General features: G+C 36.7%; 1 protein-coding gene across 2 annotated transcripts in view; it reads left to right on the forward strand.

Annotated features, from left to right (window-relative positions):
* The window catches only part of LOC106876533 (uncharacterized), a 151811-nt gene that overhangs the window by 123344 nt on the left and 14822 nt on the right, over window positions 1-13645 (forward strand). For both annotated transcript variants that reach the window (XM_014925136.3, XM_014925120.3), the window contains exons 3-5: window positions 3735-3865; window positions 5835-5931; window positions 9322-9464. In XM_014925136.3, the coding sequence (XP_014780622.1) occupies window positions 3735-3865; window positions 5835-5931; window positions 9322-9464 (371 nt within the window). The remainder of the gene's footprint in view (window positions 1-3734; window positions 3866-5834; window positions 5932-9321; window positions 9465-13645) is intronic.

Genomic DNA, 13645 nt, shown 5'->3' on the forward strand with positions numbered 1-13645 from the left:
ATTCCAAGCATTTCTCTATGAATATACATACACACACACACACACTGTCTCTCTTTTTCTTGTTACTCTCTGTCTTTCTTTTTCTCTTTCTTTTTTTCTTTTTTTGTCTCAGGAGCTAAGAAATCCTCTAAGTAGATGTACAATTGTAGGTATAAAAATGTAGAAATATTCTGGAAATAAATTATTGTTAGGTGCCAGCTGTTTGAAAGACCAACAGTTAAGTTAGTTTTAATACATTTAAAACTACTAGTAGGACCCGTAGAAATTCTACAGAACATAAAAGATTAAGAGAAGCTATTTAAGAAAGAAAGGATGTTGCATTTTTATTTTTATTTTGCTAAGTATTTCACTTCCATTCACAATAATATATTAAATTTTAAAATTTCCCTCTACTAAGCACTTAATATTTCTCTCTTTCTCTCTCCCTCTTCAGCAAGCTTTTTAATCATGTAATTCCTGTCTTCATGTCTTTAACATTTCTCTCTTTCTCTTCACCTCTCTCTTCTGCTAACTCTCCTGCCCATCTCTTTTTTACCTGCCATTCTTTAACTTCACCACCAGAACATTACCTTCTGCTAAATATTGTATCCTAAACATATCTCTTTCTCTTTACCTTTCCCTCCCCACCTAACAGCACGTCATTAGCACTTTTCTCTCTCTCACTCTCTTTTTTTTTGTCTTGCTCTTCGCTTCTCCCTTCAACTGACCACATGATGCATTTGGCCTTATTATACCTCTTTCTCTACTTCTTCCTCACTTCTTTCTTTTCTACTCACACTCCTCTCTCTCTCTCTCTCCCTCTCTCTCTCTCTCTCTCTCTCTCTCTCTCCAATACACACTTTTACTCCACCTCTCACTCACTCTCTAACCAACTAAAGTATAATGGGCAAACAAACAAGCAGATAATTATATAGATGGAGAACAAATATAGTCTCTTATTTTGAACATTCAGTTTATGAAATTAAAAGGGTCTCTGTCAGTTTTGATGATTTTTCTTGTTGCTTGATCAACTGAATTAGCTGCTCATTGAATTAGCATATAAGTGGCTGAGTATTTCTCAGACACAGATACCATCAATGTAATCTTCAATAAAGATCATTGTGGCTGAATAACAAGGCTTTGAATTACAGATGCATTTCATCCAACATTACATTACATTCCATACAGTTTCAATCTCATGTTTGTCCATCGAAGTGGTGAGGACTATCAACCATCCTTAGAGATGACTGAGGAAGATGACTGAAGAAGAGTTGAAGATGCACACATCTTCAACCTCACTCTTTCTCTTTCTTTCTCTCTCTCTCTCTCGTCTGTAACCAGCTTCAATCCAGTGACAAAATAAGGTCAAAACAACTATGGATGGCGACAGAAGCAGTGGATTACCAAGATGTCTTCTTACTTGCCTCCTCTTGCTCTCTACACTCTACAATGCATTGCTGCTGTTGTTGCTTTCCACTGCATTGAACCATGTAGGTTCCTTGTGCAGAGTCTGCTAGATTCAGTCTTTACATGCATAGGTAGGCAAGCTATAATATGCTAATTAACCCATAGGTGGGACCCAAATAGGTGCCACTTGTGAAGAATAGTAGCTAAGAGGTGGTTCCACGCTCCTCAAAAACCTGGAACTCCTGAGCCTCACACCAAACCTCACTACTACATTAAAGTGATACCCAGGACAAGTTCTAATCTACACAATTTCACTCACAACTGACCCTTGGGCTATGGTAAATGACACTTGTCCAAGGTACCATGCAGTGGAATTGGACCTTGGACCTGATAATTGCAAAGTGAGTTTCTTAGTCAGTTGGCCATGCTGTGTCCATAGAGTATTCTTTGTTTAGATTTTCCTTTAACTATGGATTTACCTTTATAGCTTTACAGTTAGAAACCTTACTAAATTTCTAGATTGGTTTATATGCTGCTCTGATCATTGATTTATCATGTTTCATCTGATTGAGTCCACAATAGCATTGTGATTTTCATGAGGATTTGAAAGAGAATGAATGTTATGGACAATATTCTTCTTGAATATGTTTGCTACATTCAGCATCTCCAGTTGTTTGTCCTTTTAACATTTGTTGAGAAATAAGCCATAAGTTTTTTTGTTTTTTTTTTAATTGTTTTCATTTATTTTCTGGTAGGGAAGGAAGAGAAGCTAGAGTTCCAGCACTGCAATCATTTGTACTCTATTTCCTAAAATTTACATTCTAATATAAATGGCTACTGCTGCAAATTGGCTGGTCAGTTAGAGCATCAGACAAAATGCCTCATGGTATTTGTTCTGACTCTCTGTGCTTTAATTTCAAATCCTACTAAGGTGAAATTTGCCTTTTATCCTTTTGGTACTAAGTTGATGGATTGGTAAAACTGTAACAACGTCAGACCATGTGACTTGCAGTTCTTGTTCCAGTTCTTTGTGCTCAAATTCTACCATGGTCTGCTTAGGTGGGTGATGCAATCCATTGCCAAAGTAACACTATTAGCTGGTACCTTGGCTGCCTATAGTGGAATCCACGCCGCTGCAAGCATTCAAACCAGTTTGATGATATCTTTCTCCCTATCTCTCTCTTTCCAGTCAGGAACATTCCTTTCGTCCTGACTGAATGAGAAAAGACAAAAAAAAAACAGCAATAATTTTGCTTTCTGTTGTGCCTGAGAATCATTTCACCAGTTTTTTTTTTTTATAGAATAAAAATCTTCTGTCACTTGTTAACTCATTTCATAGATTTTGCAATTCTAAAGTATGATAAAATCATCCATTTTGTAATTCCTCAATTTTTGTATAACCAATAATCTATGTCTGTGTACCAGTTACCAAAGTCACCTCATTAAAAAAAAAAATTTAATTTGTTGGTTCAGATCTGAAAACAGAAAACCAAAACAGTTTTGTTTAATGTTTTAATGTTCATGAACAATATCAGCTTTTATCACAGTACTTTCATTGTACCATTGCATAGCATCCCCTGTTTTACTGAGTGTCTTTTGCTCATATTTATATGACTGTAATCAATTAGATAATAATAATATTATATGAAGGGGTGCTGAAAAGTTCCTGGCTTTGGGTAAAAGAAAATACAGGAGGATCAATTAATTATAATTTTATTTAACATATTTCCTTCTCAGACTCACACACTTATTGCATTGGTCCTTCAGATTTTCTGAGCCTTGTAAAAGAACTTGGAATGTTGGGCATCCAATCAGGTCTTTTGAGTTACCCTTTAAGCCAGGAGCTCTTCAGCACTGCCTCGTATATCAGCATGGCTGTGTGGTTAAGAAATTTGCTTCCCTATCATGTAGTTTGAGGTTCAGTTCCACTGCATGACAATTTGAGCAATTGCCTGCTACTATATCCTGGGCTGAACAAAGCCTTGAAAGTAGATTCAATAAATGGAAGCTGAAGGAATCCTACGTATGTGTGTGAGTGTGTGTGTGAATATGTGTGTGTGCAAGCATGTGTACATGTGTGTATATGCATGCATGTTTTTGTATGTGTGCATGCATGTGTGTGTATGTGTGTGTCTGTCTAGACATTGCAAGATAATTGTAAATGAACATCACCATATCACAAGTGGTGTTGTTCATTCCCAGTCTTCTGTGAAAATATGTTTGGCTGCAGGACATCTGATCTATGTAAAGCATGGAAGAGTAGATGTTAAAACGATGAAAATAATGACAACAATTACAATGATGATGATGATGATGATGATGATGATGATGATGATGTTTCATTACAGATATAAATATAAACTTGAGCTGTGCTACCAGTTAATAATGCTTGAATGTCCTATGCATCAAAGGGAAATACAACTCAAGTTAGAATACATACATGACACCTTCAATTATCTGTGCAATGGAAGGATTCAAAGTGAGTATATAATTAATTTATCATCTTTTATGTTTCATTTGTTTCAGTCATTGAACCTCCTGGCTGGAGGTTCACCTTTGCACCAGAGATCCCCAGGAAGAACCCCATTTCAGCCACATGTATTTGTGGTTGAACTCTTTCATTCATGTCCCTAGGTGAGATTAGGCCTGAAAATCGAATTGAATATAGCAAGTTTGGCTGTTTTACCAACCTCTTTTCTGGGGATCGAATGTTGCAGCCAACACATTATTTTACCAGCACCTACAATTCTCGCATCCAATTCATCCTCCTGATTCCTATTACTTCTGAATACATCCCTGAGATTCTTCAACTTCTCCACTTGTCTCAGTGATGTTCCACTAGCATGCAGAGTGCACTGGGAAGACTTTCTTGAGAGGACCAATGCCTCAGTCTTTACAACATTTATTCCCATCCCTGCCTTACAGAATTAAGCAGTGAAGCTATATTCAGTGCATGCTGAAGATCACCTTCTGATGAGTCAAATAGCACCATCATCATCATCATCATCATCATCGTCGTTTAACGTCCGCTTTCCATGCTAGCATGGGTTGGACGGTTTGACTGAGGACTGGTGAAACCAGATGGCTACACCAGGCTCCAATCTGATTTGGCAGAGTTTCTACAGCTGGATGCCCTTCCTAACACCAACCACTCTGAGAGTGTAGTGGGTGCTTTTACATGCCACCAGCACGAAGGCCAGTCAGGGGGTACTGGCAACGGCTCTGCAAATATCAGCTCACCAATCCTACACCCACTTAATGTGATACCACTTTCACAATGGCTGGGCATTTCATTCCAGTTCATACAAATTATAAAAAGCAAAGGTGGTGTTATGCATTTGTGCCCAAAGTCCAACACTTCCATTGAAAGGATTCGACTTAGCACAATTTACACAAAACCAAATTTCTGGGCACTCATATAGGGAAATAACATAAAACAAAATAATGATTTCTTTATTTTTTTCAAGTTCACTTGATATAAAAAAAAAAAATTACAAAAAAGATGAGAAGCTGCACGTATAACACATAACTTAGAAGCAGCGCTACAGATATACCAACACACACGAGATCGAAACATAGCCGACCTCACACACTTCTCAAGAGGAATTCCAGAAGAAGCTTCGTGAGACCACTACTGCGTCACTTCCGAAAAAAAAAAAAAAAAAAAAAGCCGTTAGTAAACAGTTTATAGCAGAGACTCCATCTAAGAAGGAATTGTATTCCGAAATATCATCAGACTATAGATAACTAAATTACAACAAGTATATAGTCCATTTTTTAAATTATAGTGCATTGTTGTACCATTCAAAACTTTTTATTCTTTACAAACAATACACAATGTTTCAAGCGAACTACAATACTCTCTTGATATAATTATATTTTATTATTATTATTTTATTATAACAGTAATAAGGCGGCAGACTAGCAGAATCGTTAGCATTGCTGGGCAAAGTGCTTAGCAACATTTCATCCATCCTTACATTCCAAGTTCAAATTCCACCAAGGTCGACTTTGCTTTTCATCCTTTTGGGGGTCAATAAATTAAGTACTAGTGGAGTACTGGGGTTGATGTTATAGACTTAACCCCTCCCCTCAAATTTCATGCCTTGTGCCTATAGTAGAAAGGCTTATATTATAAGGCTGTGAATGGGCAAAATAATTTGCATCTGAGGAAAATGCTTAGTAGCATTTTGTCCATCTCTATGTTCTGAGTTCAAATTCCATCAAAGTCGACTTTGCTTTTCTTCCCTTTTGGGTTGATAAAATAAGTACCAGTTGAGCACTGGGGGTTGATGTAATCAACTTATCCCTCCCCTGAACTTGCTGACCTTGTGCCAAACTTAGAAACCATTATTATGTTATAATAATGAATTGTTTTATGATAATAAAGAAAAATAATTAATTTCATGTCTTTATGTTCTTTTTCCAACCATTTTACTTGTCTTTAGCTTACATTGATGTACAGCCTTGTTTGAAATATATTGAAACACTCCCTGCCATGAAAAGCTGTGAAAGCATTATTCTACCACGTGTTGATGAATGCAGGTAAGTTAACTTAATGTCATTAAAACTAGTTGTTGTTCTCACAAGGTAAATCCTGATCCAGCAAGCACATCACATGATCACCCTTCCAAATCAATAAGAGACTCATAGCATCATAACAGGATCATATGACCTGCTAACAACAGCAACTAAATCTCTGTCAAATCATACTCACCTTCACAGGGAAAGGATACATTAGACAATGTGATCTTGGGCTCCATGTACATGGATTAAAAGCAATGGGAAACTCATAGCTAGAATGCTCTTGTTCAGTGGGGTCTACTCAGTCAGAGCTAACCTGAGACTAAACTATATCGGGAACAAAAACAACTCATGATGTCTTTTGGGGGGATATTTAGAACTATATTTTTCATTGTCTTTCTATGTTTATGATACCAAGGATTATATTTGCAGGCAGTTTGGCTGATATTTCTACTAAGTCAAACAACTAAATACAAGCTTCTTTTATCTTAAAAATATATGATTTTTATTGTATGACAAAGAGGAAGTTGTAATTAAATTAAACTAGAATTTCTCCCAAGACAATGGGTAAATGGTCAAACTAATTGAGAGTTGTCTGTTTTTGACTGTTAGGGATAATTTCAAATATCCAAGAACTTTATAAATAAATGTTTTCAGGAGTGTAAGGATTTCATAAAGTTAATCCTTAGCTTGGAACTTTATAATGGTAATGATTGAGAAATAAATTTCAAGACTATATAATAACCTGCAAATCCAATACAAATACCAGGTTGGTACCTGGTACAAATAAAACCAGTAGAAGTTGGAATATGAAAAATGCTTCAAAGAATAACCATGCCACATTGTCCATTATGTAGGTTAACATGGGATGCATTTGGATCTTAGGTAGAGGGATCCATTCAAAGAATATATTGCAGTCTCCACCCAATACTGGTCCAACCAGCAATGAACCTGCAACTTGTTCTCAGGTGTGTGGAATAGGAGGAGCACAAAGGACACACATCCTAGTACCCCAAAGCAGGTCCAGGCCATTATTTAGTACCCTAGATCCTGTAAGCATCACCTTTTAGTTTGTATGAAATTATCAATAGGTTATTACTATGGGACATATATCTGGAAGCTTAAATAAGCTGATACTTGACTTTGTATCTATTTCATGTGGAAAGAAAAAGCTGATGTCATAGCATACCTCTGAATTACTGCATTTACTGGCATATATGACACACTTTTTTCTATTTTCATATCATCATCATCATCATCATCGTTTAACGTCCGCTTTCCATGCTAGAATGGGTTGGACGATTTGACTGAGGACTGGTGGAACCCGAAGGCAACACCAGGCTCCAATCTGATTTGGCAGGTTTCTACAGCTGGATGCCCGTCCTAACGCCAACCACTCAGAGAGTGTAGTGGGTGCTTTTATGTGCCACCAGCACGAAGGCCAGTCAGGCGGTACTGGCAACGGCCACACTCGAAATGGTATATTTTACGTGCCACCTGCACAGGAGCCAGTCCAGCGGCACTGGCAACGATCTCGCTCGAATGTCTTTTCACATGCCACTTTACAAGTGCCCAAACATTTTCTTGTGTCTAATGCAACTGTATTATTGTTAGGAGACTGAGCACCATAAACTAAGAAGTTAGAAGTGTATAAATCTACAAAGTACAATAATGAAATATTGAAAACAAGTCAAACTTCTGAAAAATTACATAAGAGTATGCCAGGAGCTGTGTGGAGAGGTCACATCATCTCAGTATACTCCCTTCTTCAGCATACATATATTGATATGTCTTTTATATTTTATCTGCTTCAGTCATTAGGCTGCAGCCATGCTGGGGCATCATCTTGAAGAACTTTTAGTCAAATGAACTGACTCTAATACTTTTTTTAAAGCCTCGTACTGAACCACTAAAATACCAAAACTAATTGTCAAGTGGTGGTGGGGAACAAACACAGACACACAGACACACACACACGTACATATGCATATACAACAAGCTTCTTTCAGTTTCTGTCTACCAAATACACCCACAAGGACTTGGTTGGCCCAAGATTGTAGTGGAAGACATTTGTCCAAGGTGCCACGCAGTGGGACTGAACCCAGAACCTTCTTACCACACAGTCATGCTTGCACCTATGTCTTACATTATTTAACAATTCCTTTACTTTTAAGAATTATTTTTATTCTTTTATTCTTTAACTTGTTTCAATCATTTGACTGTGGTCCATGCTGGAGCATTACCTTATCGGGTTTTAGTCAGAGAAATTGAACCCAGAACTTATTCTTTGTAAGCCTCGTACTTATTCTTTCGGTCTCTTTTGTTGAACTGCTAAATTACAGGGACATAAACATACCAATATTGGCTGTCAAGTGATGGTGAGGGGACAAACACAGACACAAACACACAAACACACACACACTCACACACACACACACACACACACACACACACACACACACACACACACACATATATACAATGGGTTTTTTTTTCAGTTTCTGTTTTTCCAAATCCACTCACAAGGTTTTGGTTGGCCCAAAGCTTTAGTAGAAGACACTTGCCCAAGGTGCCATGCAGTGGGAATGAACCTGGAACCATGTGGTTGGTAAGCAAGCTTCTTACTACACAGCCACACTTATCAGCTATTTGCAACAAATGGATGACAACAAAACCCTAGTAGTAGTGCACCACTCTGTGGATGATTGCAGTTACTCAAAACACATCTAGAAATATGAGTTTTATATAGTTGGCTGCGTCTCGTGTTTCCGAGCTTGCAATCCAGTTCATTTTCCTGGGTGTTTGAACCGCAGATGGCTCCACAAGCCAAGGGTTGCATGAAACATATGGGGACATTGTGGACAAGGGATAGAAGGGGTTGGTTTCGGAAGGAGAAGGCGCTGCTTTCTTTCCTGTCTCTTGAGTTCAGCTCTTGCGACTCAGGCTTTCTCAAAGTCCGCTGAACCCATTTTGATGGTGTGTCTCCAGAGGGGTCTGTTTGCCAAGATATCCTCCCAGTGTGCGGGGTCGATGTTGGTGCTTTTCAAGGTTGATTTGAGTTGGTCCTTGTACCGCCTCAAGGGGGCTCCATGAGGACGTTTTCCTTCAGACAGTTCACCGTAGAGACAGATCTTGGGAAGGTGGTGTTCATTCATCCATTCATCCATTCATCAGTTTTATATAAGACTGGTACTTACTGCAAAAGGATGAAAATCAAAATCGACTTCATCAAGATTTGAACACAGAACACAAAGAGATGTAACTTAATACTGCAGGGCACTTTGTCTGATATTTCTACCAACTCAGTTTTTCCAATGCTGAACATTGCCAGTTTTAATGTAGATGTTTTTGTTCATTTTTACTTTTATTATGATTTTTGTTATGTTCATTTTTGTCTTTTTCATATTTCAGTAAAATTGATAAGTTGACTACATGTGTAGCTAACTGGATAGAGCGATCGTGTGGTCCAAAGGCAGCAGGTTTTATGAAAGTATTGCTGGAGACTGAACTTGCTTTGCCTCTGCCCCCAGGAACATGTAAATTCACCAACAAAGGTAAATTTCAAATTATCACACTGTCTTTATGTCTTTTAACAGAGTATACAAGAAATTTTATATAAGAGAAAAAGACGGAGAGACAGAGATAGAGACAGAGACAGACAGACAGGCAGACAGAAAGAAACAGAGAGAGAGAGAGAGAGAGAGAGAGAGATACTAGACTATGAAGGGGTGCTGAAAAGTTCCTGGCTTTGAGTAAAAGAAAACACAGGAGGATCAGTTAATTATGAGTTTATTCAATATATGCCCCTCTCAGATTCGCACATATTGCAGCAGCCCTTCAGTTTTCTAAGCCCTGTAAAAGAATTCGTAATGTTGAGCCTCCAACCAGGCCTGTGTCTCTGTAGCAGCGATCACTCCCAAATTGGAGTGAAATTCTGTTCCCTTGAGATGTTTCTTCAGTTGTGGAAAGAGGTGATAGTTGGAGAGGGCCAAGTCAGGAGAGTAAGGTGGGTGGTCTACAAATTCGAAGCCAGAGTTGCATATTTTCCACAGAGTTTCATTGTACTGTGTGTGTTGGTGCATTGTCCTACAAAAACAGGACATCATGGCTCAGCTTGCCACATCATTTCTGCTTCAAAGTTTCAAAGAGGTGATAATCAGAGCCCCCCACCCCCACTGCTGAATTTAGCTGCACTACTGAAGTCAATGAAATATTGGACTGGTTGTACAGAGTCCACAATCTGGCTTCCATCAGTAGTGCTGCAAAATCCCAGTCTACATAGTACCAAATATGTATTCTGAGTGGTACGATTCGCTACAGCAAGCAGCTAAGATATGTATGTATTTCAATGTTTTGTTTAATTGGTAAATGCTGTGTTCAAATCTTTTTGTAAGCAAAACAGAGATAAAAATAGGTGTAGGGGTAAGAAGCTTTCTTCCTAACCACATGGTTCTGGGTTCAGTCCCACTACATGTCACTTTGGGCAAGTTTCTTTTACTGTATCCTTGTGAGTGGATTTGGTTGACGGAAGCTGAAAGTAGCTCATTGTGTGCATATATATATATATTAAAAATGAGGAAGGCCGGCGTATAGGATTACCTTAGATTTCCTATCCATAGAGGGTTTAGCTTTATGGCGTATCATCAGACCCCAAACACTACTGGCCTCAGACCTCTTTAAAATATGGAGGGGAAAATGCCTCACTATTCAAAGGTAACAATTGAGGTATATACGTATGTATATATATATGTGTGTGTATATATATATATATATATATATATATATGCTTGTGGTTTTTGTGCCTGTGTTTGACTCCCCCACCACCACCACCACCACCACCTAATTGCTTGTTGGCTGATATTGGTGTATTTATATCCTCATAGCTTTATATCCTCAGTTCAGCAAAAGAGACCAATAGAATAAGTACCAGGTTTAACAAAAGTACTGGAGCTGATACATTCAACTGGAGATCCTTCAACACAGTGGTTCATCATGGCCCCAACATGGCCCCAGTGACTGAAACAAGTGAAAGATAAACTAGGATAAACTTAGGTATATTCTGGCCAAAAGTTGATTCAGGCCTTGTGCAACTTAATAACAGCACCTGTTGAGTCATTTTTAAGTCAAGTTTTGTGGTATCATGACTCATTCAAGTAGAAAGTTGCTGATTAAGATGTATTCAGGTATCGGTAGCTTGTCTGATATCCCTTGAAGAAATTTTTCAGATATTGTTTGCAGGGGATGTGATCCTTTTCTTCTTTGATTTGTTTTGGGATTAATGTCAAACAGAGCAGTCGTGTTGAGGAAAAGTAATTGTGTTGCAATGTATTTCTTATGTGCTGTGACCCTAAATTATGTAAAGTGTATATGGCATGGGGTCCCAATCATGGATGAATTCTGAATTTGATGTTAGAGATGAACTTCACCATAGTGACACATTTCAGATGCATTCAAACCAATGAGCTATCTTCTACATAGTCACTTACCCATTAGAAATATCAGTCAAATGACACCTGACTGACTTAAATGAGTGAAGGACACATTAGATGATGTAGGCCTACATACATTTAAATAAGGGATGGTCATAGTTGAAATATCTTTGGTCACAGATCAACTCAATACAACTTACAAACAGTACTTTCAGCTATGACACCATCTCCATAAACAGCACATATCTTCTTTGCTGTTTGTGCAGCATTTTTGCCTTACCGGAAATAAAAGAGCATTAAATGATGAAAATGTATTTCACTTCCTTCATTTTCAATTTAATCACAAGAACAGTAGAAGTAAATAATCTACACAAAATTCAAACAGGAAAATACGTTGAGATCTCTTTCAGAAAATATATGTCATATGTTTCTGTCATGTGATAAAACAGATCACATGATTAAACATTACCTATTGAAAAATGCTACAAACTTTTTGTCAACCCAATATATATATATATATATATATATATATATATATATATATATATATATACATATATATATATATATATATATATATATATATATATATATATATATATTCAAATATACTTTGTGCATGAAAGTGGAGTAAGTGTGTGTGTGTATGTGTGTGTGTGTGTGTGTGTGTGTGTGTGTGTGTGTGTGTGTGTGTACGTGTGTATAATATGGAATGATGTATTGATGCATAGAATTTATTTATATCAAATTATTTAACTTAAAGTTCCAGGAATTATCAATTTACAAAACATAGATTGATAGCTACTCAGACAGACAGACCATAGTTAGAGAATTTATTAGGTTTTTACAGTAATACAAAGCCCATACAAATAAATGTAATTTAGCAATGATAACTGATGGAGATTAGAGATAAAACATTAAAAAATTATAACAATTTCACACAGTAAGGAAGCATGCTACATTTATAGGACCAAAAATTTAAGCTGTTTTCCTGAAATATTGTTGTTGAAATCAAGATTATATATAAAATATACTGCAAAAAAAAAAAAAAAAAATTAAAGTAACAAACACAGACTAAAAGTTGCTAAAGAGCAGAAGATCCTTTCAGAGAAAAACGAATGGCTAAGCACACATAGACAGGAGGTAATCGACACTGGTCTAACTACCTACTAAAGACATTGCATGGTGCTATAATTAAATTCAAATGCACACTGAATCGATCAGTTTCATTGAATGATGTCTAGGAAAGATGGAAAGAAGAGTTCGTATCTTCATACACATAGATTTTGATAGATAGCGCAAAATGTAATTATTATAATGGAATATTACAAAGAGGTTTAAAAATATATCTAAAAATAGTAAAAACTGAAAAGAAATAGACAATCAGCAAAAGAGGAGAGAATGTGTGTGTGTGTGTATGTGTATGTGTGTGTGCATGTGAGCGCACATGTGTGTGTGTGTGTATATATGTGTATCTATATATATATTTACCCATACACATACTCACACATATATAAATATATATATACATATATATATATAATATAATATAATATATATAAATATAGATAGATAGATGTATATGCATATATGAATATATATATGAATATATATATATATATATATATATATATATATATATGTGTGTGGTAAGTAGCTTGCCTACCAACCACATGGTTCCGGGTTCATTCCCACTGCGTGGCATCTTGGGCAAGTGTCTTCTACTATAGCCTCGGGCCGACCAAAGCCTTGTGAGTGGATTTGGTAGACTGAAACTGAAAGAAGCCTGTCGTATATATGTATATATATGTATGCGCGTGTATATGTTTGTGTGTCTGTGTATGTCCCCCCCAACATCGCTTGACAACCGATGGTGGTGTGTCTACGTCCCTGTAACTTAGCGGTTCGGCAAAAGAGACCGATAGAATAAGTACTAGGCTTCCAAAGAAGAATAAGTCCTGGGGTCGATTTACTCGACTAAAGGCGGTGCCCCAGCATGGCCGCAGTCAAATGATTGAAACAAGTAAAAGAGTATATATATATATATATATATATATATATATATATATATATATATATATATATATATGCATATATATATATATATATATATATATATATATATATATATATATATATATATATATATATATATATATATATATATACAGGGATTAGCAATTGAGTTGCTTCTCCAACATACTGAAAATTTAGAAATAGCAGTCAAAGAACTACTGATTCCAAACTACAAATTTTCTCTAAAGTGGATGGCGATATTTATGGCACACATAGAACAAAAAACCGGA

This window comes from Octopus bimaculoides, chromosome 5 (genome assembly GCF_046866305.1).
Source record: "Octopus bimaculoides isolate indiv1 chromosome 5, ASM4686630v1, whole genome shotgun sequence".
Taxonomy (NCBI): domain Eukaryota; kingdom Metazoa; phylum Mollusca; class Cephalopoda; order Octopoda; family Octopodidae; genus Octopus; species Octopus bimaculoides.